General features: G+C 44.5%; 1 protein-coding gene across 4 annotated transcripts in view; it reads left to right on the plus strand.

Moving 5' to 3' along the window:
* GRIP2 (glutamate receptor interacting protein 2) overlaps positions 1 to 26,545 on the plus strand; it is a 261,637-nt gene that overhangs the window by 187,835 nt on the left and 47,257 nt on the right. For all 4 annotated transcript variants that reach the window (XM_027713821.2, XM_027713819.2, XM_027713825.2 and 1 more), the window contains exons 2-7: positions 15,444 to 15,524; positions 18,716 to 18,851; positions 19,657 to 19,802; positions 22,617 to 22,703; positions 22,991 to 23,066; positions 23,702 to 23,847. In XM_027713821.2, coding sequence (XP_027569622.1) covers positions 15,444 to 15,524; positions 18,716 to 18,851; positions 19,657 to 19,802; positions 22,617 to 22,703; positions 22,991 to 23,066; positions 23,702 to 23,847 — 672 coding nt within the window. The remainder of the gene's footprint in view (positions 1 to 15,443; positions 15,525 to 18,715; positions 18,852 to 19,656; positions 19,803 to 22,616; positions 22,704 to 22,990; positions 23,067 to 23,701; positions 23,848 to 26,545) is intronic.

Here is a 26,545-nt window from a genome sequence, read left to right on the forward strand (position 1 = left end):
GGGTGGGATGGCACTGCTCCAGTCAGCACCTTTTCCCAGCCAAATAGCTGAGCTAAGTCGTGGATCTGCTCTCGTGTCTTTGAGAAACCATGTGCATGACTGTACAAATGATGAAAGTCTGAGCCAAACCTCTAACAGTCCCCACTGTTGTTCCACCAGCCTTGGTGGAGTTTTCCCAGCAGTGGATCTGCTTCTCCATGAGATCTCAGTGGAGATACCCTCTTTGCCCACTCTGGGCATGATGGCTGATCCGTACGGGGTCCTTACTGGAGTGAACAGTTCAGCCTGAAATGTGAGAGACGTGGCCTGCTCCTGCCCCAGTGATTTATAGAGGATAATGTCATTGTGGAATGTGGTGCCGTTTGGGTAGGATTAAACTCTTGGCATAAGATGAAGGTATGTGTTTTGCTAAAGGTCTTTTTTTCAGTAATGTGATGCATTTCCCATATAACCTACTGTGTAAACAGATCATGTTCCTTCCTGCCATGAGCTGCTGTGCTCTGTTGCTCGTGCTGCCAGAGTGCCTTGAACCTGCAGCCTGTGGGAGCAGGGGGGCATCTCGGGGCACATTCTCGGCAGGTTCACCCTCAGCTGACCCCTCTGCAGCATGTAATGAAACCATGTGTGCATGTGAGTGTGAGGTAGGAAAGGACTAGATGGGGTCCTGAGGTAGATATACCTGAAATATCAGGAGATCAGTGGGAAGATGCTCAGGTATGTATAGATCTGGATCGGACAGCCCAGGTGACTTGTAAACTCCCAGGTGACCTGTGGAGTTAAAATCAGGGTGAAGTTAGAAGAGCGCTGAAACAGAGGGTACATGGCTCATTTCTTCCTATTTTGCACCAAAATCAGGTGTTACCCTGTGGTCCATGGCTCCCTTGCCTGTCCCTGCAATTCCCTGCTCCTTGCTGCTGTAGCTGGGCTATGCGAGGTGACTGCTGCCATCAGGGTGGTGGCAAATATTACTCATCTCCCAGCTGGCTGCGGAGGCAGTCGGGATACCTGCTGTGATTTGTGAGGCTGGGCAAGAGGCATGAGGCAACAGAGAAAATTTTGTTATTCTTAGTAATAATAACTTAAAAAAAGAATCAGAGCAACTCCTCTTCCCCCTTGTGTTTCAGTTTGCCCCCAGCCTTCCCCACTCAAGCGAGCTTGGCAGAGGCACCCCATCACTTAGAGGTGGAATAAGCATTCACCTTGCAGGAATTGGAGAACAAAACGTTTGGAAGCTGTGGTGGAGGCGGGCAAGTGGAGCTCCTCTGGCTTTCCCTGCTTTCTAAAGGTCCCTTTATCATTCAGCAGCCGGCTCGAGCAGCACCATGAGCTATAATAGGCAATTAGCTCCTGGCAGATTTATGTGACACCGTGTTTTATAAGCAAACAATCATGTGTGTTTAGTCATTAAATGGATCTCCTGTATCTAATGTTCACAGAGACAACCTCTTCCTTCTGGTCTCCCTGAGCACACACTCAGCTCTCTTGCACCAGTATGGCCCCATAGACATCCATACTTTTGCAAAAGTGATGGAAATGTATCATTGGCAGCTGAGCTGCCTTTGGTTCTGGCATGCACTGGCAAGAGGTAAGCGCTTGGCAATATCTGCTCTCAGAAACATCCAGACTCCATCTGAAGGTTAGCATGATGGGAACAGGAGATACTTGGTGCGGGGATGTTTCCCTACAATCCTGAAGAGGTGGGGGGCTGGGCAGGCACTTGCACAGCACCCTGCTGAGTGCTTGTATCCAAGTGGTTGCAACGTTCCCCAGACATCTAGAGGTTTGAAAAGTAGTCAGTTTTAGTATTCATAGTTAATTTTAGATATACCTGCGCATGCTGCTCTTCCACACATCTATTACACACTCGACGGAACCTGCTGGCTTTAATTTTTATTAGCACAAGCCTTGTTGAATCAAAATTAAGTGGGTATTTGGGAAGCATAATGTGAAGCATTACATTTAATGGTCTGTGTTCCTGTGTGGAGAAGGGCTGTGACATACGTCTCCTCTCTTCCCAAGACTCTGCGGTCTTTAGCTACACCTGAATTTTCCCCGAGTTTATCGCTACTTCCCATCCTCCGTAAGCTGTAAAACTCCCAGCTGCGACCTTTCAGGTGTGTGCTGCATCTTTTCAGAGATATGCCCTTGTTCTGGTATAAACGTGCCTGGTCTTGGGTTGTGGTGCGTGGGGAGAAGGCGGGTTTGGGGGACAGGTGGAGCTGTGCTGCTGGAGCTGCTCAACCCAGCCCAGGGAGAGCTTCTCCTCACCCTGTCTCACCTAGGCTTGACTTGACCCCCTCCCTTGTTCAAAGGGGAGCAAGCATCTGCCTAGGGCAATGCAAAAATGGTTTTTCCTCAGTCCTTGGCATGAGTCTGCCATGAGCCAGTCCCTCCAGATTTTGTGATGGCTGGGAGAGCTTGGGCGCTCACCAAACTGTGAGTGCTGTTTTAACCAGTGTCTCTGTTCCCCAACCTGTGGCTCCTTGTGGCTTGCACCCTGCTCCTGGCTAATCCCAAGCTGCTCCTGTTTGCTCACCAGAATGAGCATCTCTTGTGAGACTTTCAGAGGGTTGCAGAGCACAGCTTGCAGCAATTTGTTCTGAATTTCACCAGGAGTTTCCATGCCTTTTGGGAATTCTTGTGCTGTCTGTAGTTGAGACTGGGTTCTCCGCCTGCTTTGCGTCACCTGTGCAATGTAAAGCAACTGGAAACCAGCACAACAGTTTGCATGAAGGCAGCTATGTAAAACAGCTGGAGTGCATTAATAACTCTGCTGGAGTGGAGTCTCATCCACCGTTCATACTAAACAGATGTTTGCTTTCATCACAGTGGTGCTCTGCTGATCTTTGGACATCAGCCTGTTTGGAGGATGGGATGTCAGCAGAGCCTGAAGCCAAGTCAAGGCTTGATGGGAAGCAAGAAGTGGGGCAAAAACAGGAGCAGGACTCGTTGGAAGCAAGATTTAATGGGCAATTCAGGCAAATTTTTAACAGCTGATTTGATGAGGTCAGGCTGCACCAGTTCCAACATCAAATAACTTTGAAACTTTCATATTTCATCTTGTTGTCCTGCTGAATCTGATATTCCCTGGCTCTTTGATTTCTCTCCTTCTCCCTCCCTCCTTTCATTTTAAGAGAGGCTCTTGCTTTAACTTTCTTTCGTCTTTTAACTATAAGCTTATTCCATCTCTCACACAGCTCCCATGAATCCTCCTGACACAGCTGAGGATAAAAGCAGCCCAGGCGCATACATGGGCCATTGCATAATAGATGGTTTGTGTGTCAGAGTCTAAAATCTACATATGTTTAGATCAGTCATGAAGTGGGAACATCTGTATATATTCATATATAATGGCTTTTACCACATGAATGAATAATCCAACTCCCACGATTTGGTATATACTTTTTTTGAAACATTGCTACTTGTCTGAACGTTGAGAGAGAATCACATTTATGGGAATTAAGTCTTAGTAAGGTTTAGCAGAGCTTCGTGGATAAGCTGAAAACAAGTCTAAATGGGGTGCCGGAAATCTTTCTTTTAAAATAGTTAATGCTGTCTGGAACTTCTTCCTTATTTCTTGACTCCCACTGGCTTTTAAGCACTTTGCATCAGAATGCAGTGCAAGTCTTGGATAAAGCACCTGATTTGCCACCTACTGCATTGAATGTCTTCTCGCATGATGTCACCTTCCAGCAGTACCAGCTGTCTTTGCAGTGCTCCTAAAAGGGGCTCCCAAACCTTGGGGGCTGCACTGCGAGTTGGGGGCTCCAACTGGGGGATCACCCCATCGCTGGCAAACCTGGTTTTGGGACAAGTTGGTGCACTGGCTCATGGGATGATGGAAAAAGCTGTTGGAGATATGGGCCCCCTTGCTTCAGAGAAAGGTGGGGACACTCTGCCTCTGCTCTCTGCTGAGTCAGGCTGGTTTGTTCTCCCAGCTCAGTGTGTGTGCAGTGCTGGCCCTGCCCTCGCTGCCCCTGGGGCTGAGCATGTGTCTGGCTGGGGGCTACACTTGGCCAGGGGTGTCCTGGTTCACCAGACTGCTCTGATTTTTCATAGCTCCTTCTGAAGCCATAGCCTAGTTGAGATGATAGGATCAGTGAAGTAGCAAACAAGGTCGTGGACACTTTTGATATCTGCTCCTCATAGTTTATTTTACTTTTTTATGCTAGTGCTGGTGGCGTCCTTTAGGTTTTATCTAAATCTGTTTTCTTGCTTCACTCCTTGATCCCTGGCTCATGCTTCTATTAAATGTTACTGCAGTGAAATGCATCTCTCCTTTTGCATGATTTGCCTGGGTTTTTTTGATTTGTTGTTTTATTTTATTTTCTTGTGGTTTGCACGGATTTCCTTATTGCTGTCAGCACTGAGGTTGATTCACACCACGTATGGTCCTGCATCAATCTCAGCCACCTCTTGAACTGGCACAGCAAATCTTCCAGATTTGATGCCTCATTTCATTTTCTTGGCCTTTTCCCTGAATCAGAGCAGGCTTGTAATTGGGAGCAGAGAGAGGGTGCTAACCTGGACAGTGGTGGGGTGACCTTCCTTGCAAAAGCCCTCCTGGGCGGCCCTTGCCCATTCGTTTTTAAACCCTGGTGGTGCAGGGGTTGCCCATGTCAAACTGATGCTGCTGGAGATCAGCAGGGAAGCAGGATGTGATTCACTGTAAGACGGGACTTTTCCGAACTCCTGATCTGAGGAGTTATATTTTCTAGCAGGTTTCCTTAAGATTGGTTTACCATTCTTTAGTTACTTTCCACATTGTATGCTGTAAGTTTAGCATAGATGCTAAAACTTTGCACGCGCTCTTGGAAGCATGTAATTTGCTTGTGTAACAAAGACTCTCTTGGAAGTGCTATAGGAGTAAAACAAAGAAAGGTATTACACCTTTGGTAAGTCCCTCTTCATAAACGATTGCCAGGCTGAATCTTGGCACAATGTCTTTTTGCCACCTTGTCTTCCCTCTGTGGTGAATCCAGTAGGTTTTCTGTTATTCTGTCTACTGACTGACACAAGAAATTTGCTCTTGACTATTTACCTGCCGAACTGGGAAAAGTTATCTGGCTGTAGCAAAGCCCAGAATTAAAAACTGTTGTTTCAGTTTTTACAAAACTCAGGGATGTCTGATGACAGTTTTTATTACTCCACTTTTATTTCAGAATTCATGCTCTAACTTTCTACTTCACAGCCATGTATATGTTGGGAAGTGGGTACTCCAGTTTTCCTCTGTTTGAAATTAAGCATCTTTTAACCAGAAAAAGGTAGCTCAGGGAAACCTTGTCAGTCATTGCTTTTGGTCTCTGCTGCAGAAATATTGATGTATCCTTCTGCTTCATTTGAGGTGGAATCTCAAGCTTTGAGCTATTCAAGATTGCAGAAAAGACTTATTATGGACAAAGATTACCTGTTCACTGAACTGGGATTTTTCTTTTCAGCCAATTTCATCCCAAATGGCACCTTCACCTGTTTTGTTTTTTGGGCTTTTTTTAAGACTGGGTTGTGAATGAGGCATTCAAAATCCAGTCTCTACCCCTGCATAATACAGGTCAGAGTTTAGTGCCCGTGAACCATCCTCTGAATTGCCTGAGGAGTGACAAATAATTTTTAGAAGGATGACCATCCATCATGACAAGACACTCTGGACACAGTGTCCAGATGGTTAATTCTTCACATTCAGTGGAAAAAGAGGACATGCACATATTCCAATATCTAAGATGCATCTCTAGAGCTTTCATTTGCAAATTCTGGCTCTCTACATCTCCAATGAAGAGTTATGTGCTCCCCTGCCATGCTCATGCACCAGATCAGATTACCTTTTCCCCTTCTCTTCACTACAGCACTACCTTGTACTTCTTAAACTCCTTCCCTCCCTGGGAAGTTAACAACCTCTTGATTTAACAGTTCTTTTGTAAGGTCTTGGAGGATGAAAGACAAGGGGTAGGTACCATTTTTAAGGCAATCATTGTAGGGACCAAAAGGGAGTTTGTTAAAGGCAAAATAGGTCAAAGAATTTACTAAAACTATCACTGCAGGAAATTGATTTCCATTTCAAAAGATGGAAGTCCTGACTTCTGCCTGTTCTGTTGTGTCCAAGCTGTTGATTTGTGCTGCATGTTCCTGCCCAGGCTGTGTGTGAGGGTGCTCAGTTCTTGGCTCTGCCTATGGCTCCTGAGTCCTGTGTTCCCATCACCTCCCTGGACCTCTTTGAATCCAAGCCCAGAATTAGGTAAGACAGGGTAGGTAAAAAACCCAAGGCACCCAGACATTTTGTAGTTTGGCCATTGATAATTTTTTTAGGCTTTAACTATTGATATGTCAAAAATAAAAGCTTTTGCCTGCTTGGGCATAGAATTCTGACAAGTCTTCGTAGTTGGGAGGCAGCTTAGAGACAAACACTGTGCAGTGAAAGCAATTATGATGGTTTTCATTAAAACAAAGCTTGTTTTCCCTTTTTGACTAACTCCAGGGTTTTTAGACACATAAGTAATAGTGGCTGCTAGGCTTAAGTGGCACCAGTTATTTGAGTGCTAAAGTTTAATAAACTGACGGTGTTTAATTTCATTTGATTGAAAACCCACAATAGAGCAGTTTTTTTTATTTTATTTCACTCCACAGTCACTTAGCATGGCATTTGGTGCTTGAAAGACGGGAAGTCTTCAGGGTTTGGATTCAGCAGGCTGCATTTCTTATGCACCTTCATATTCAAGAAAAAGTTTGGAAGCTTATGTGGAGTTAATAGGGAGAATTGTATTCCCTTGCCAGCTAGGATTTACTGCTGTCTGCTGCATAGATTGATAAACCCAGTTGTATCTAGTGAGGCATTCTTTCCTGGGAGTGATGTTAGACTTTATCAGTTATTTCTCACCGTATTACAATTGCTAACTTGGATAACTTTCATGAAAGATCAGTCTGCAAATGTATCTTATTCCTCTTTAATTTTTACTCTTGAAAGGTGGTTTCTTCAGATAACGCAATCAGTATATCAGCAATATTTCATCTTTCCAGCTTAGTGTTGGACTCTCCCCAGTACAGTCTACGCTGCTTAATAAGAGAAATTGCCAGATTGACTGGAAAATGTAACTTTAATAACATCATTTCAGGCACTAGAATCATTGAGAAATAATAATTTCATTGAGTTGGTTTCTGCACTGTTCTTGTCTCTCATGCACAAAATTACTGTGAGTGCTCTGTGTGTGTCTGTGCCTGCAAATGACCTGCAAGGGGATGAGGCACTGCGTGGATTCCCCTGCCAGCAGGTCATTCAGAAATATAAACTGACGAAGCTGCCTGAAAATGCCTGGATGGGTGAGAGGGATTGCTGGAAGTCTCTATCCCTTTCTCTCTTTCTTTTTATCCTTTAATACTAGAAATTGAAATTGCTGGGGAGCACTTAAGAAAAGTGAACTGGAGAGGGCTCACTGAGTGAAAAGGGATGTTCTTGGTGTGGATGTTTTTAGAGGATTCTTTGGAAGAGATGGATAAAAGTGAAGATGCTTGGGTTTTCTTTGGGAAAAGCTGTTTGTGCTGAAGACCCAGCCTATGCAATGCTTCAAGAAGCTCTTAATAAACCTGACTTCATGCACAAAAGCATATCCTCACCAGAATGGGGAAAGAGTCATCCTTGATACTTTTAAATTAAAGAAATGAAATCACAGGCTACTTCAGAAAAACAACATAAGCTCCTCTGGTTTACACAACAGCTCTTTGCTTTGCTGAGAGAAATAATCTGAGTTTTTTCTACTCAAGACACATTTTTACTGAAAGTTATAAGACTATAATCTTCTTTTAAGCTGCTATCTTTCCCCCCAAGGTTGATGGATATTGGCCACTGAGTTCCAGAGGTGCAACAGGACAGTAGATGGATGGATATACACACAGCAGGTGAAGTTAATTTTTGCAGGAAACCAGGGAAAAAAAAAGAGAAACTAGGTTTAATAAAAAATTCTACTTACTTTTTCAAGTATTTATTCTTCCACCTCTTAGTACAGCTCGAGTGGAAATTTTGAACTGCTTCCAGGTCCTCTATCACACACTCCCTCAGATGTGCTTAGATAAATAAAGTTACTCTGTACTGGCTTCCAAAGCAATAAAGGGGACAAAAAATACATTGTAGTGATGGCTCTGGTGTATAAAAGATGTGACTGTAATGGCAGGTTGACTGCAGATTCTTAAATCGTGTTTTTTTCTTTTATTCCCTTTTATGCCTTTTTATGGAATGCCATGTATTCAGTGAAAGCATGAGGAGTACCAGATGTTGGCACTGCAAGCTGGGTCCAGCATTTATTCTTATCAGATGGGACTTGGATCAGTCCTTAGGAGGTGTTAATATCCTGTGAAAGTCGATGTGGGTTAAATCTCTCCAAAGCCTGGCTTCTCTGCAGAGACAACTTAAATGGGCTTTGTGCACATACACACTGAAGTAGATCATCTACTTGTTTACTAAATGCAGAAACTCTTCTCACATCTTCATGAGAAGTAGGAATCTTCTTTCATAAGTGTATTGTACCTGCTTAGAGCTTGCAGGGGGTAAGAAATAAGCTCTGGTATCCCTTGGAAGCCAACCTGCTTGGCAACAGGTACATGTTCTGGCTCATATCTTGCTCCCATAAAGGCTACTGCTATGCAAATAACTATCTACAGCATTTCAGTTGAAAATGATTGCTTGAAACAAATTATTCCTCTAAAAGTAATTTTGGTTTCTTATTAAAAAGAAAAAAACCCAAAAGAATAAAGCACGGATTTTCTGTTGAACAATAGGCTATTATATCTTTCATAGATCTGATTCCTGTGAATAAAGCAGCAGGTGGTTATGAAATTATACATGCCTGAGAAGGGTTGGTAGGTGAATGAATATAGTCTTTAGAGGAAAAGGAGAGACGTGGTGGGTGTGGGGAGATGAATTTCATGCTGTGTCTATCAAGGCGAAGAAATTAAGAAGCACAACTTCCTCTTGGAAAGACCTCAAAGTTTGGACTAGTTCTTCCTGGCTCGGATGCCAGGAGCAACAGCTGCACAAATGGATGGAGGAGCTGCCACAACAACCTCTGATAGCACAAGAAGCTGCAGTCAGTGGAGCACGTTCCTAGCCTGGGGTTGGGGGTGCAGCATCATTGCAGTAGGGCTGGCACAGGGACTGGCAGCAGGTTGATAATGCTTTTTCCACCAGAATTATCTGGGAAAATGGGAGAAAGCTCAGTCACCATCTTTGGGGTGAGGACTTAATTTCCAGCAAGTGTGGTTGTTGTATGTTTTGCCTGTTTTCTCTGGGTGTTCACTCAGAAATTTGTGATAAGAAAAGTTAAGAGGAAACATTTCCCCAAGTTCTCATTTGTCTCTGAGTACCTCCTGTGTATGTGCTGGGAGGGGATTTGTTGCCAGTAAAGGGACAAATATGAGACTCTTCTTCGCAACAGGCAGCCTCTGCCATTTGTACTAGATTTGTTGATACATGTATTTATGAAATTAGGGAGAAGCTGCTCCTAAAATAACTTGGTTTGTTCCAGTCTGAGCTTGCTGGTAAAAGGGAAAATTTTTAATCTTTCTGGTGCAAAGGAAGGGAAAAAAATTTCAAAGCCCTGCTTGAGTCTGAGTTAGTGCTGTGACAGGATCACATGGGGGCTTTCCTGTGCTGATGGAGGGAGAAGATCTGTGATGAATACTGAGTTTTTCACTGGCATACTTCCAAGAGCCCCACCCCAACTCCTGGAGAATAAAAACCCAGGAAACACTGAGCCCTTTGAAGGTTGGGTTGTTTTTTTTTTCCTTTTGGATGCAACCAGCAAAAATCAGTGTGATGACAATGAAATTGTGCTGCAGAATCCTAAAGCAACAGGGACTTCTTTTTTTTTTTTTTCTTGTTCTAAGCACTTCACAGAAGCATGGCCTGTCTTGCCTAAGGATTTAGTGTAGTTGTTGCTCTATGCTTGGGCTAGTTTTATATAGGGCAGGATCATGCTTTAGCTCAACTTTTGTAGTATTCCAGGAAAAGTAGTCTGGAGATCACTGACGGATGTGTTTCATCCATTTGTTTGGGTTCTATTTATTTATTTTCTTTAATGATACAGAACCAAAGCAGTGCATTTCTAGAGATGGGAAAAGAACTGAGCATCTGTACTGGCCTTAGTGAACTCATGTACAAATTTCCGAGGGCCTAAGGAGCTGTGGATTTAGTTGAGCAGAAGGAAATTCAAGCCACCTGCTGAGGAAGGCTTGGGGAAGGTGGGATCCTTCGTGCAAACAGTCTCTTGCCTGAAGCAGAGACATGGGAGGAGCTCTTGCTGCATAATTAAGCAGCTTCGGGAAATCATGCAATCTGCTCGTAACAACATTCAATGGGCTTTTTGTTTTCCTGTCCTCGCCTCTCTGGACCTACTTGTCTGGTGTTAAAGGCCACCACTGTGCCACTCTCGTGCAGAGCCGTCTCCGACCTGCTGCGGCGGCGCTGAAATAACCCAAACTGCCCTGGGGGGAGTGTGCTGGAGGGTCGGCTGTGTACAGCCTTGCAATCAAACCCAAATCCATTACTTGTGCATAAGTGCATAAGATGCCTCCGTGTGTGATGCCATGTGCAGTGCCAGCCCGGGGAGGGGTGAAAGGGTTGTGTCACATCCTCTGATGATGGTCCAGCCCCTGGCCAGGCCATGTCATTTGGGAGCTAAACACCAATCTGAGATTCAGAACAGATATGAGTGGATATATCACTTTTCCCTTCCCCTCCTTCTAGTAATATCTAACTTTTTAAAGGTGATTAGGTGCCTAAAGATACAGTAGATGATTACAGTCTGTTTTTGAAGTACATGTCTGCATCTTCAGGCACTCAGAGATCTTTAAAACCCCAGGCTTTGGAGACTAGCTCCCAGGGCCACAGTTTGAATCATCACTAGCTGCCTGACCCACGCTCATGTACCCCTGACTGCTCTTTGCCTGACTACAGATAAATGCCTCCCTTGACTTACGAAAATAATTCTCCTCAAAATGGACCAAATCACACTTAGTTTTAGTCATTTGAATTTCTACTTCCAGCCTCGTGCTTTTATTCTAGCGAAAAATACTGTCTTGCCTTAGCACGAACAGCTTTTGGTTCTTAATGCTGGTTTAGTATTCATTTCTCTAAACAAGGAGTGCAATTACCCTATGGCAAAATAACTGTCTCCAACTGTCTTTTTTCCATTAAACAAATGGGAGGTTTTACCTCTTGGTCCTCCCATAAGATTAATGCACTTTCTCTGCGGGAACTGTCTTAAAGCGATCCAGGAATCTGAACAACTTGCAGACTTCAAGCCTAATTGCCACAGAATCTTATTTAGACAATGCTGATTTTCATTAAGAGGTGATCTCTGCTAATAACATAGACTAATAACTCTTCTAAATGAAAAAAAAACCCTTCCTATTTCCCCCTACAGGCAGGGATAATTAACTCCTAAATCAGTGCTCTTTCAGAAGAAGCTTTTTTTCCCCATTTTAACAGAGTTTGGCTCGACACCTAACTGATGTCAGGAGATACTGGTTCCTGTGCTCACAGAGATAGTGGAGTTTGTCCTGACCTTCCTTTCTTCCTGGCCCTGATACTTCAGTTAAAGCAAGGAGATTTTTCCTACTCCCTCATCTTTCCAGGTTGTTTTTGGGGAACGAGATGGGGATTATCTCTTCTTTATTATCACTGTGCAGCATATGTACTACTGTATGGCACTGCTGTTGCAGGGGAGGAGAGCTCAGAACCCTGTGTGAAGGTGTAGGGACTTGGGAGCTCTTCTCTCCCTGGTGTTAGTAAGCCACTGAAATAGCAAAAACTGTTGTCAAAGACTTACAGGAACTTTTCTGTGTTGTCACGGATTCCTATGGGATCAATATATGGAAAGGGGTGCACTCTCGGTTTTATTGAGGGTCTTATGTCCTTGGTGAGCTTTTCTGAAAGACCTAGAGCCAGCATTAACATTGCTACTTCAAAACCATCAATTACATAATCTTTTCTTTGGAAAATTTCCAACTCCCTTGGTGTGAGAGAAAAAGCTTGAAAAATACAACTCTAATAGCTCCAGCACTGATTGCTTGCAAAAAGAACCTGTGCAGGATTAAAAAAAAGAGTTATTTTCCCAATTTTAGGGAGTAAATAGATTCATGAATTTTCAGTGCTTGGGCTGGTGCTGCGATTTGGGCCGACTGAGCAATCAGGCTGGTTACCAGCCTCACCTCCCAACTGATGCTGTGCTAGGCAGGAGAAATAACTGAGAGCACAAAGAGAAGGAGTTCCTTGAAAAAGAAAAAAACCCAACAAAGTAACCCCTACCACAAAAAAAAAAAAAAAAAAAAAAAAAGAAGCTCATAAAACAGTGACTCCATTAATACCAGCTTGAGTGGCAGAGCAGGAAATCGGCTGCAAATGAACAAAGCGCCGCGCGGCAGGGGATGCTCATGCAAGCAAATGCCAATTCCCATTTCGGCAGGCGGCGTGTGGCAGCTCCCTTTCCTGTTCAAACACTTTAGCCAGATAATGAGTGAAAAAACCCAAACATTTTTCACATAATCAACTGAGTTTGGAAGGGAGAAGCAATAGAGGAAGGGGGGCTGTGGTGCTAATTACTTGCCGGCTGACGGGGCTGTCAGCGGAGCAGCGTGGGACGGGGCAGGGCGGGGAGCTGCTAATTGCCGGCAGCGGCTGTAGCTCGGGTCACTGCTCTTGACCACTTGGCTGGTGGTGAAAGTTGTTGTTAACGCACAGGCAACCCGGTTACTTGCTGAACGGGAAGCCGAGGCATGTTTGCCAACAGCTGTTGGGGTAGGGAGGGAAACCAGTAGCGAACTGGGGTTTCATATCAACATTGATTGGGGTTGTGATGGGGAAATGAAGCACAGAAGGGTGCTGGTGGCTGTCTGGTCCAGGGCGGTGTGTTTCTGTGAAACAGATGGTTCACTGCTTTAGTTTGCCAGCAGATTATGGAGCTGGCTTTGAACCATCTTGCGTGGTTTCCCAGGAATGCAGGGATCCCATCCGCAGCAGAACGTTGCTGCCTTGAGCGTGTTAGCTGGGGTCAGAGCTGTCAGCAGTGCTCTCAGGGGGAAGGCAGCTGCAGTTTCCAGTGGGACCGAAGGCACACTGATGCTCCAGAGCCATTGAGAGGCTCCAGCCCAGGATGTCTCAGAGTGTATTGCAGGTGCCATTTGCGGAATTACCTCCAGTGCTGAAAAAGCAGCTTTGTGCTGGGCATCTTGAGTTTGGGGTTCCTCTTCCAATGTGCTGTTGCATTTGGGAAAGAAATAAAGGGAGGTTGTAGCTGTTGGGCTGAGCGATGTGGGCAGGGAGCAGTTAGATCAATATTGTCCTGCTCCTCCCCTGGGAAATGCCACCTTGCTTTATATTCCCAAGCTATCTGTGTTAATCTGACTCTGCAGTTCTGCAAGGGGTGGGATGACAGAGAGAAGGTAAGGCAAGATATTAGGAAAAATCTTCTGGGCAGAGAAAATAAGGTGAACATGGCCAATGGTGGCAGAAATTGAAAGCTCTGAATTTGTAACACTATCAAACAGCTACTGAAGAAAAGCTGGTATAGTTTTTTTTTTTTTTTAATTGGATGCTGGAGCTAAACTGTCCCAACTAAATTAAACTTCTTTCCAGAGTCATTAAGCCCAGATTAACCCTGACTCTGGCCTCCCCATCACCCAAGGAGCCATTGCTATAAAAATGCAAATTTCATGTTCAAGCCTTCTTCTCTCTGAGTGATTCCAGGCTGTACCAGCACCTGTCTGAAATCAGTGGCCCACCTTGGTGCTTGTTGTAACTCACCTGCTGCTTTCACTGTCAGCTTTGAGTAATGCTGCAAGATCTCCATGGTCAGGACAGTGCTGTTTTACCCTACCTGTTCTTCCTCTTTTTATTTTTTTTTTGAAAAGCACAGCTTTGTTCCCCTGTTTCACAGAGGTCTGAATGTCTGGGTACCAAAGTTAAAGTGCTTTGGGAGCAGTGGTTTGGCATAGTTTGGTGATGCTCCAGGCCAAGTGCTACTTCTTACTTCATTAGAAAGCTTCAATTTAGTGGTGATGAAAAAAACATTCAAAGTGGCACGTGAGGAGAGTCCAGGGCCTGGATATCTACATTGTCCTTCTGTGGGCTGCAAAATTTGGGCTGAAAAACTAAATACTGTTTATTTTTCAGCTTTTTATGCTTGAAAGTGCAGAGTTGACCAAGTCAAAACTTTTCACTGAGTTTTATCAACTTGTGAAGTTACTTCAGCTGGGGCAACAAGAATTAACACTGGATAATTTTTTCTGTTTTTTTTTTTTCTTAATTACTTTAGGTGGAAGCTTATTTCATTTTACTTTTAAAAAGTGTTCAAGCCCTTGGGCTTGAGCATGTGATTCAGTTTACAATATCATTTTCTGTTTGTGGGGGAAATGGGCTGCCAACAACTGAACATTTGGTTTGGCTCCTCTCTGTACACACCCCTGGAATGGGGCTGAACAAAAGTCATTCACTTTGTATAGAGCCAGACAAAAAACTTCTCTGTAACTTAAATATAACTTAAGGGCTGTGGACACGAATAAATGGATAAGGCTTTCAGTAACCCATATTTATACTGTCATGTATAAACCTTCACAGCTACTGAAAAATTTGGAATGGTAATCCAGGAATGTGGTCACTGAGAATGGGGGTTATTTGATACTACATGGTTACTGGAAATTCTTGATTGAAAAAGCACCGGCTTTTTAGGAAATACCGTAAAAATAGACATTTTTAGGTGGATGGCAATGACATCTGTAGATCTCTGCAAATAAGATCTGTGATAACTCTGTAGGAGTGTTCCAGTAGGAGAATACAAAGATATTTAGATACTTTAAATTTCAGCTTATGCTGGGTGGTGCATTTACAGTGCATAATACTATTCTCTCTTTGGCTTTTTTTTTTTTTTTAATCGCTTAAGAGAAGATGCTCTCTATGTTGTACAAAGGCTGGAACAGCAGCAGGAAAATGTGACTTTGAAATAATGGGATCTATAAGAATAGGCAATTTCATTCAAGTATAGTGATTTAGTGCCCCGTTAGTGTCCTGATGTATAACTCCATTTCCAAAGACTATAAGTTTCTTCACAAGCATAATGACAGGCTTAAAACTTGAGACTAATGCCACAGCTTTCTCTGTCCTCAGCTCTTCCACATAATTGCAGGAGTAAGGGAATTTTGTTCTCTCCTAACAGATTAGTTCCAAGAAGAATAAATCAGATAATGTTATTGCCTTCTTGTTTCCTTCCCTCCCTCTCTATAAGATGGGATAGCCCACATGGTGCAGTGCAAAGCTGGGGCTGGGTGTTGTTTTTCCTTGCCTGAAGTCTGTGATACGGATGTGATCCCAATCCAAGTGTCACCAGGACAACTTTTTAAAGTGCTCTGGTTCAGTTGTTTGTGGCTTTTGGTACTAATTTCAGCTTCTGTGTTTGCTCTGCTCACAGACGATGGCCCTTACTCGAAGGGGAGCAAGGACTCTGGTGGGATGGACGCAGCCCTGGTCTCCAGGAGGCAAAGCATCCCAGGTAAAGGAGGCAAAGCATCCCAGGTAAAAGAGGGGATCAGCTTCTGCCCTAAAACATTGTGGCATTCTTTACGCTTTACCTGGATACCCCTAGAATGGGTAAACCCCTCCAAACACTAGTTTTGGTGCATCTATCAGAAAAGCTTTTTCCTGGAGGGCAAAAATGGGTGGTAGTAACTGGTCTCAGTGAGTGGTATGTTACTGGTGCAACCCCTGTCTCGTGTGAAGCCCTTGATAGTGGCTACAGGGAGACAAGAAAGGACTGATTCCTGCACTGGACTGGCACCCACAGAGAAGAAAACAGCAGTAAAGGAGAGAGGGAAGAAGTGCTGCCATAGCTGAGCTTGTTGGGTGACTTGCAGTATCTGCCAAGCTTTGTATTTCCCATGTGGGACTAAGTTTGTTTGGATATTTAGTCAGTCACAGCAAATGTTTGTGTGAGCTAAACCTTCCCATGCAGAAACACCTCTGGGGGCTGAAAACGAAGTGAGGAAGTGATAATATGTTGCCTCCGGTGGTGCTGAACTTTGTCTGCCGGCAGGTCTGGATGGGCTGCTCTGAACAACTCATTCCCTTCCTTAGGAAAGCCAAGGTCTTGATTTTGACTTCTGACTGTTAATGATCCAGTCAGAGTTTAGTTCAGTGTGTTGTAGAGGATGAGGCCCTTCTACTATTGCTTCATCATTCAGCAGTTGTTCTAGGGGATATTCTGTGTCTTCTGGGGCTTCTGCAACATAATACTGCTGTACCACAGCTCTCTGATGGGGAGAGGCTCAAAAGAGCCAGTATGTCCAACAACCTCAGCTTGAGGCATCTCAATGGGGAGGGCAAAATTCAGATGTGCTCTTTCTACCCTGAGATCCTTTGAGCAGCAAAATCCAAGCAACAGAAGAAATCCAAGACTACTCTTATATGGCACTCAAAGACTGTGTCTTGAAGGACCAGATCCTCCATAACCAGCTCACTTTTACATCTGTGTATGTCTGTGACAGTGGCAGTAGATTTATAGAGGCATTAGTCAAAATCCCTTATTGCTCTACTTTGATCTATTGATCTCAGGGACTTCCCTTTTTTTGAAGCAGTGATTTCTCCTTGAACCCGTCACAATGGGTAATTGCACTCTGGGAGTTCTCATTTTAAACACTTATCAAGGATCGAAATTAAACCCCATTGAAGAGCTAATAATCTCCCCTTGCAGCACCATCTGTGTTGATCAGTCGTGTCTGTAGTTGAGAGGAAATTTGCAGGATAGTGCCGGATGGTGTTCCTTCCAGCACGGTGGGGAGCTCCACCAAAGTTTCTGGCAGCCCCTGGGATCCTGGGTTGGTGAATTAAAAACTAAGTTACTGCAGTTGGCAGGGGATCAAAACCTGACTTTAAAGAGCAGAAGTATTATGGACCTGACATTTTTACAACGAGCTGCCAGTACCATGTTAAATGGGTGCCCAGCAGGGCCTAAGCGCCTGCCAGACTGGCGCTAGATTGCAAAGAGGTTTCCTACTCATATTATCAAGTGCACAAATTATTCTTGGAAGTGCTTTACAAAACAGGTAGTACATGACAGGACTCTAAGTGAGGTGCAATTTCTGGTGTCATGGTGACTTTATAGAGGAGCAAAGTGCTAGTGATGAGGCACCACAGTGCCAAACGAGGCTGTGTTTTGGATGGAGGGAGAGAGCCCTGCACCAGCATGGATCTTCTTTGTCAATATGCTATTTAAGGGGCCCTGCCTTGCTCTGGAAATCACAGTGTGCGAGGGGTTTCAAAAGTTCCCTCACCAAACAGCATCTCATCCAAGCCTGGTGAGGTTTGCTGTGCAAACAAGCTCCTGGGCCATTTGCAGCATGGATTTTAGTCCGCATCTGTGGGACAGCTGTTTGTCATGTGCTGCCAATGCCCATCATCACCTTCTCCTGCACAGCCTTGGAGAAAGGTGCCCTGTGTGAAGGTGACTGGTTTCCTCCTGTAAAATTGTGGGAGACAGTAGAGGTGGATGGATCACATTGTAGACGAATTGTGTAAAAGCTTCTTAGAGGAGGCTCTAAGATGTGGAAGGTGGCAAGGTGTGGAAGTTGTCCTATTTGCCCCAGGGCTAGTCACCCTTTGAGCAAAGAGTGTGAGGTCTGTCATATAGAGTAATACAGAGCTGCCTTTTGCCAAGTCTACAGAGCTCTTGGTCTTTCCTTGGGCCAGAGCTGGCTCTCCTGCTAACTTACTGCCCTTGTCTATGCCAAATCCAGAAGATGAAATAGTTTAGGGACCCTGTTTTTGTAAAATCCAGACATGAGCTGTTACGGGATCAAAACTGATACCAGATTGGGCTTATATGTAGGTGCTGGACAGAGAGGAATGTTGTTTTGGACTAGAGCAAGGTAAAATATACACTGCCTGCAGCACACAAGAGAGCAGTACTGCTGCAGCAGGTGTGGGGTGTTCACCCCCTAAACTTGGACATATGTATTATGGCAGGCAGTGCATGTGGAACCAGTCACATAAAAGTGACTTGTCTTCAATGCCAGCTGTAGATGAGGTGGGTAATAGGGAGTTTGACTTGGACCAGATGCAGATGGCTGGGCAAACTGCTGTGAATGAATGCAGGTCATGTCTCCTCCTCCTTCCCCTAATGATTGCAGGATCCTACCCCTCTTCACATTATGTTCTTTATCTCCCAACTGTATTGATGTCTCAAGATATTTTTTTAATCGCAATATTTTAAGATCCACCCTGTTCTGTCCATCCAGGCAGCTACTGCAGGTCCACAGCATCTTCCTAGCATGTGACTGTGACTGCCTGACATGTAGCCCTGTTAGCACCCTCCCCACTCCATATTAAGCATAATTCCCTGAGGTGATCTCCCTAGACCATTGCTGAGATCCCATAATCCTGGTTCTGATTTCTTCCACTGCCTTCAGCACCTTGAAACACAAGGTTTTTATTCTCTCACAAGCCCTCATTCCTCTGCCTTATCCTCCTTGGTCCTGCCTGCCAGCCCTGCATGCAAACACTTCTGTGGATCTACCAGGACACACTTCTGTTTCACAACTTAATTTTAAATAGACTGATGCTTTCTCTTCGTGCTTGTACAAATCATCCCAGGTCTTCTTTCCCATTACCTCTAGGAAAAGGATGTCCTTAAGACTGGGAGGAATGTGCCTTCCACTGAGATGTTTGTCTTTATTCCTGATCTTTCAGAGGAGTTCAGAGGGGTCACCATCGTGGAGCTGATTAAGAAGGAAGGAAGCACCCTTGGGTTAACCATTTCAGGTGGTACAGACAAAGATGGAAAGCCAAGAGTCTCCAATCTGAGGCCAGGAGGACTGGCTGCAAGGTGAGAAATGGAAATGGGTGTAGAGAGCACAGCAGAACTGGAGAGGGGAATAGTTGCATGTTCCAGCTACTGAATGAATAGAGTTATAATTAAGGTTGTTGGCACCCAACTCCCTTTTTTCAAGTGCCCCAGAATGCAAAGTTGTTGCTTCAGTAAGTAGAACGTCTTCTATTTTGAGTTATTTCCTATGCTCTGTGCAATTATGCTCTGAAATTTTGTGTAGGGATATTAGGGATTCTGTGAAATTAGGCAGCCTTGTCAGGAGAGCTGCATGGTACAATACATCTTGATCAAGCTAAGTGGTTTAATATTGTATCTGCTCTGAATACTGAGTCTGTAAGTAACGTTATTAGCTCAGAAAAGGAATGGGCAAAGAGAGGTTCCAAAAAGCAGAGAAAGGGAAGGAGTATTCAAACAGTTTTGCAGAAAGCAGGCAAAAGGAAAGAAGTTTTCTTTTTCCCTGCTGGATTTTTTTCTTCAGACAGCTCTTGGTGTGCTTTTCTTTGACTAATTGCTCTACATGAATGGGAACTGAGCAACAAAAGAGAGGTTGTGAACGCGTACGCTGTGACTGTTGCTATATGTACAGATCTGAACACTTGCCACCAGGAAAGATAGATGACTTCAATTTTAGCACTTCCCTGTGATAGCAGACACATGCAATCAGACAGCAGACAGCTGAGATCAGCCCAGCATTGGTGGCTTGTTCAAAAACTCCTCCAGTTACCAGCCAGCCGTGCCGAGGCTGGATGTAGGAGAGACTTTGTGGTACCACTGCTTTTTTTTGCTTTTTATTTCTTTGCAGAAGCGACCAGCTGAACGTCGGGGATTACATCAAGTCAGTGAATGGCATTAACCTGACCAAGCTGCGGCATGATGAGATCATAAGCCTGCTGAAAAACGTGGGCGAAAGGGTAGTGCTGGAAGTAGAGTATGAGCTTCCGCCAGCCGGTGGGTGCCTCCCTCATAACGCTGCTCTCTCTCCCTGGCTGCTTTTTGTCCCGGGGTGCAGATGGACTTGCTCGTGCATTGGCTACCATGGCCAAGGCAGTGTCCAGGGGCATTTTGACGTTGCCTTCATCTGCTCTCAGCGCGGCGGCGGGTGCTGCAGAGCTGTGTGCAGTCGGAGCAGAGCGCTTTTTCCAGCACAGTGGGTGCCTGTTCATGCACACTGGCAGGGGGATGGCTGATTAGGTCTGTCTTGCCTCGGAGTGACTTGGTAGCACAGGCCAATCTGCCTCCTGATGCTGCTTCAGCTTGTTTTTCTTTTTCCCTTTTGGAGTGTGGCTACGGGAGGTTTTATTCAGTCTTAAACATGTATTGCCAGATGCCCTTTTCAGAACTGTGGCAAGTGTTGTTAGTCCTCAGGATGCTTTGAAGTGTTATGTGTTTTCAGAAGGGAAGCTGAAGCAATCTACTCTCCAGCTAAGGGGCCCTGGCAGGAGCTGCCAAGCCCAACTCAGTGGACTTGTGTCCTGATGTGGGAGACTGTGTGCTCTTGCCCTCATTCGTTTTGATGATTGAGATTTCTGATTAAAAAAAATTCCTCGATACAATTTCTCATCACAGTCTTTCCACTGTGAAAACAATCTCCCCAGTTATTAGTCATTCCATTACCCAAATCAATCAGAGGATGATTGGGCAGAAGAAATAGAACAACTAAAAATAAGATGACAGGAAAAACAAAACTAATGAAATCTAAACATTTTGCCCCAGATAGGAAGCTATCTTACACTTCATAGCTTTGCTCTAGCTGCTGCCTTTATATGAAAAGTATTCAAGATATAAATGAATATGTAAAGCCCAAAAAAGAGAAAAATCTAATCTGGATTAGTTGAATCTCTATCCATCATTCCCCTCTGTTCTGCTGTAAATGTTAGTGAGCTTTTGCATACAACCCTACTAAAGCCAACTGTGGCTCAAGTTTTCCATGTTCTCATGCTCCCTAGGCATGACCACTCAACCTTTTTCTGTGTCAGTGAGCCTGGCTGTCAGGGATCTGATAAGCTGTACTTCCCAGCTGAGGAGCGGTGCCGGTGCCGCATGACTCAATCAATAGCAGCGACGTGAAATGTCCTCCGCTCTGAATGAGCAGGAAGAGCACACTGAGATACTGACTTCTCTCCAGTGACATTATTGGGGCTGTTTATGAACGATCCAAACAAAGAAGCACTGCAAAATACAGGGAATTGTCAATTATTGCCTGGTTCCAATTCATTGTGGGCTTTTATCTGCTGTGAAGGTTTGTTATTGCTGTGTGTACTCGCCTCTCTCTCCCTGGGCAAAGAGCAGAAATACAGTGCAATTCAATAGATCATGCTTGTTGGTTTGAATTTTTCTCCCCACTTTGTAATCTCCTTCTGTGGAAGAGATCTTGCAAGTTCAAGTCCAGTTTTCAGGCCACTGTGTCATATCATTCTCTTTCATAAATAAACCGAGTCCTGGATTAAAGCTAGCTTAGGTTTCCCTGCTCCTGCTGATCTTAGGAAAGGCTGTTGCAGCACTTCACGTGTGGATGCTTAGGACAGAAATTGGATGGTTTCTGAACTCATTTGTGGATGCTTTATACCCTGTTCTTGGTATTTGAGTATCACCCCTTATCTGTGAACCTTCCCGTGCCCTGAGTTTTTCCCTTCTGGAGTATTTCTGGGCTGTGTCCCTGTTAGCTGTCTGCACCGCAGCAGGAGCAAAGTGGGGACGGTGTTTTGGAGGTTTATTTGGCCTTGCTGTAGCCTGATCCCCAGGGCTGTCTTGCCTGTAGAGTGGTACCATGCCTCCACTCCATGTCTTTTGGGTTAGCTTAAGGGCTGGTTTAACCCTAATTTGAGTGCAGGTTGCAAGCCCTCAGGGTCCTTGGCAGTGAGGATGGAGGGGAGATTCACTTCAAAAAGCCCCTCCTGAGCCAAGGGAAATGCCAGTGTGGATGTGCCTAGGGCAGCATTCAGCTCCAGTTTGCCATGTTGAAGTCAAGTTTCTTAGTCTTTTTTTTTTTTTTTTTCCTGATTATCCTTGTGACCATTCATGGTACTTGGTTTGAAGATTAGGAATTTTCAGAGTGGACCAGGCTGAAATGCCATGTGCAGTTCTGGATGGAGAGGACTGGGAAATTGTCCCGTATTCCCTGCAGTAGTGCAATAAATCATCAAATAGCAGAGGATGGCAAGGGTTAGAAACATTTTTTTTCTTTTTCTCTTTACTTTTGTACATTTTGTATTTTGTACAAATAGTACTGTGTATTTAACATAAAATTACTGAATTGCCCCTGGGATCAGTTTAAAGATTCGCTTAATCTTTTTTAAATCCAAAATATGAGAGGTAAGGGAAAAAAACCCAACCTTTTGCACTGAGGATTTGGGATTTTCATTTTCTTTAAGGTCAGCCAGTGACTTGATTCCTTATGCTGCTGCTGGGGTTTTTTTTAATAAGTTTCTATCTGTGGCAGAAGCTTTTGAGAAAAGCTGAACACATTAAAGCCAGTTGATAAACGAGATGGTTTTACTTGAATGTCAGAGTATTTACCAAGACAAATTTGAGGAGAGATGCACTGCACTGAACTGGTGAAATCACCCTAAAACATGATGGTTGGCTCTGATGAAGGTTCATGTGTCTGGGTTGGACTCTTTTTGGCTCCAAATAGGCAAGATACAATATGGGCTTTGTGCTGGACTTTCATTTCAATGATGTTTGGAGGAGTTTTGATACATTTTGCAGGATGGTTGGAAAAGGTTTATCTGGGGGTAACTGGGTCTTTCTCTCTTCCTCTAGTGCCAGAAAGCAGTGCTGGCATTATTCCCAAGACCATAGAAGTTTCCCTCTACAAGGAAGGCAACAGCTTTGGCTTTGTGCTGAGAGGTTAGTAGCTTCTCCAAAGAAAAGCAGAGGGGACAAGCACTGGTAGAAGTGATTTGGGAAGTGGGAAAATAAGACAGTGAATGTCATAAACTTCAGCTGAGCAATAAAAGCGTATCCTGGAGAGAATCCATTGCAGCCTTCAAGGACTGCCAGCTGTCTGATCCAGGGCAGTCGTTTTGCTTTCAGGCTGTGTCAGCTGTTGTGTGATAAATGTCCCTTCTTTCTCAGCACTCTCATTCAGACTTTTAAACCTCCCGTGACTTTTGGCTTTCCCGGTTTGATTCCAGGGGGAGCTCATGAAGACTGGCACAAGTCCAGACCGCTGGTGCTCACCTACGTGAGGCCGGGTGGCCCAGCAGACAGGTACTGCTCGTGTCACACCTCCGGCACGTGCTCTCACAAGACAGACCTGCAGCTCTCACCCTGCTCTCGGATGTGTGTCATTCTTGGCCTCCTTGCTGGTGCCTCCCCAAGGCTTCTCGTGCTGGTGGTGTGGAATGACAGAGGTGGTGTGGGGCCTGTGGAATGTGGGGAGGAAGGACCCGGTGCTCACAGGCTGACTCATGTGTAGATGTTATAGTTATAAGCAGAAACTCCTGTTCCAGAGGCAGCCACTTCATTAGCCCCGTGCAGATGAATCGCTGATGCTATTTTGGAAAGCAGGAGCCAGTCTATCTACACTCATGCTCATAATTTAGTATGATGGGCCTTGTACTATAAATAACCCAGACTATTGTCCCAATGAGTATTCAATTCCTACAGGATGAGAGTAACTGACTTTTAATATGTGTGTATATATATATATATACATGCGCACATACATGTGTGTACACACACAAAAAATATATACTTATGTATTTATATATTGCTTATATAGATATATAGCTAATTTATCTGTAGAAATACAGATAAATATATAAACATATATAGATTATATATCTAAATATAAATAAATACATATAAACAAAAAAAAAAATTTTGCCTGTGGCTTCTTACAGGGAAGGGTCCCTGAAAATTGGGGACAGGCTGCTGAGCGTTGATGGGATCCCTCTGCACAGCATGACCCACGCTGATGCCCTCAACATCCTGCGGCAGTGCAGCCAGGAGGCACTCTTCCAGATCGAGTATGATGTGACCATCATGGGTAAGGACAAGATGGTTGTGATGGCATCTTTTTTACTGACTGCCTGGAAAGTATGTGAGACTGGAGACAGTAATTGGGGTACTCAGTTCCAGTGGAAAAATCGCTGAGCAATGTGCTGCCAGCATGGGTGTAGGGGGTGTAGAGTTCAAAGCTGGATTAGTTAAATGCATTTGAAATGCTCTTATCCAGTGATGTGTCTCGATAGGAATGATGAGTGGTTTTAGAGGAGTGGGGGAAAAGGGGATTTTGTAATGTAGGCAAAGAGGGCATAGGAGAAGTCAGAGTTAAAGGAGGCTGGAGCACTCTGCCAGCACTGCAAATAGGGCTATTAACTGTGTGCAGGGGAGTGAGCTGCATACAGGCAGAGACTTGCTCTGGCTTTGGTTCTAAATTTTGACCCTGCTTAATTCTGGAGCTATTTTTCTTAGAAATGTTACTTCAGATCTGCTTCTGAAATAAATGAGGGGTGATCAGCAGATTGACCCCAAGTAAGACAGAATTTACTGGAGGGCAGAGGATGGGCATTTCTAAAAAGCATTTTACGCAGTAGATATTAAGTTTGAGGGTTTAGTGGGTTGGTGGTTGAGGTTTTTTTCGTTTGATTTTCAGTTTCAAGCCCTGGAAAAGGGTTTATTATTAGCTACTGTAAAGGCATTTTGAACTGGCTTTGTGGCACAGAGCTGTTACTGCAGGGAGTGTTGTTAATGAGTTTAAGGTTACCACAGAGTTCAAAGCTGTGTTGGTTCTGGAAACTCATTGAGCTGTGTGTTAGTTTTTGATATTGCATATGTCTCCAGAGGGGTTTCTGCCTCCACTGGAGCCATGAGCTGGACTAGGCTGGGGTCTTTTCCACAAATCTTGTAAACCGGTACAGCATGTCTGAGACTGGAATCCAAGTGAGGAATAGGAGTCCATCAGGTTGTTTTCTAATTTGTCAGTGTGGAGGAAAATGAAAAGGATCTGAAGCTGAGAGGGTTGGATACCGTGTTACCCCCAGGGAAAGAGAGCTGAGAACACCAGAATTCACTCCATACAATGTGCAAGAGGGTTGCACCAGGATAAGGGAGCTCCCTGTGGCAGCCCTGAGGGCTTTCTGCTTCCTGTTGAGTCTCTTTCCCTCAAACTTTCCCCTTCCTTTTGGCAGAAGCTCCACGAGCATGGACATACCAGCTCTCCCCTGGGGGAGGTGGCTGCCAGGAGCTGGGCAGCCGTGTGCCACACAGACACCTTCTCCACGAGAGAGCTGGAAGCAAACGCTGATGCCTCGGCAGTTGCTTGCACTCTGCCTGGATTCTGCCATGTTACAGGAGCAGCTTATCTTTAGAAACTGGCCGGTGTTCATGATAAAGAGGAAACATTTAAATGATGGAAACCCCTATTTTCTACCTTTCTGTGATTGTTTTGGGGTAACTCTGCAGTGGTCAGGAAAGGATGTCCCTTTCTCTCCTCACAGGCTGCTCCAGGGAGGGGGCAGGTGGAAGTAAGGTGGGATTTTGCACAGAGCTTTCAAGTCTGAACAATAGCAAACAATTAAGTGTGTGGGAAATGGGCCTTTTGGGGGGGTTATTGTTTGTGTGGTCCCCTGGAGTCTATGTTGCAGAAAGCTAAATGTTTTAAAACCTGACTTGGAGCAAAAATAGCCATGAAGGTGTCTTGGTGTTTCTTCTTGAGTAACTCTCCCACCTGAAACTGTTAGGGTTGTGCGAACATGGAGGCATGGCAGGGTTTTATGCAGTGATTCTCCATCTTGTGTTGCTATATTGTGCTCTGTCCCTTCCATGTTTCTTTTTAAATTAGCTTGAGTGTAATAGCCCCATGTTAATCACACCTCACAAATATTGCTGGATTGCAGACTCCTGACCTTTGATTCGAGCCAAATCTTTCCCTGGAATAATTAATAGAGTCTTGGCTGGTATTTCCTCAACAAATGCCTCTATAAAATGGATTTGGAGCAATTCTCATCTTTGCCACTGGAGATGAGAATTAAAAGGGATGGTGAGGTGGACCGTTCTGTGTGTGGTGGGAGAAGTGACCATGGGCTGGAGGCAGGACTGTGGTTTCTTATAGTCTTATTGATAACCTCAGTCTCGAGGCCCTGAGGCTTTTTCTTCTCACCATCATGCTGAGACCTCCCTGGGAAACACTTAGTAAAGCTGAGAAGCTTGGACACTGAGAGAGCAGTTGGTATTTTCCCTGCAAAGAAAGGTGTAACACTCCAGCAAGCTCTTTTCATGATTTTATTTTCCCTATCTTCTTCCCTTCAGCTGGAAGGATATCAATCTGTGTCCCTCTTCAGATGATATGTGCTGTACATACACAGGCAACAAAGCTAACATATAACTGGTGTTTGCTGTCGGAATAGATCCTCAGTCTCTCGGTGCTTCCTTTGCCAACAAAGGCTTAAGTGCACCTTCCTCAGGCTTTAGCTGGGTGCTTTGTGCATCTTTTGATTAAACTGGGACTGTGCTTTTTATTGGGGCCTGCAGATCTCCCCAGTGGTCCTTTACATCAGAGAATAAACACTGTTTTATTTGAAGCCTGCATAACCTTTAATGTGGCTCATTCCTCCTCCTTCCTCCCCTGTGAAAAAGGCCATGGTGAGTAGACCAGAGCCTGAACATCCCTTGGATGATCCCCAAGGGGAATTTCCAAGGTAAATTTCTGTCTACAGAGACTCAGCACCTTCAACAAATCTCAG

The sequence above is a fragment of the Pipra filicauda genome, unplaced genomic scaffold (genome assembly GCF_003945595.2).
Source record: "Pipra filicauda isolate LSUMZ 115617 unplaced genomic scaffold, ASM394559v2 scaffold380_size693359_pilon, whole genome shotgun sequence".
Lineage (NCBI taxonomy): Eukaryota > Metazoa > Chordata > Aves > Passeriformes > Pipridae > Pipra > Pipra filicauda.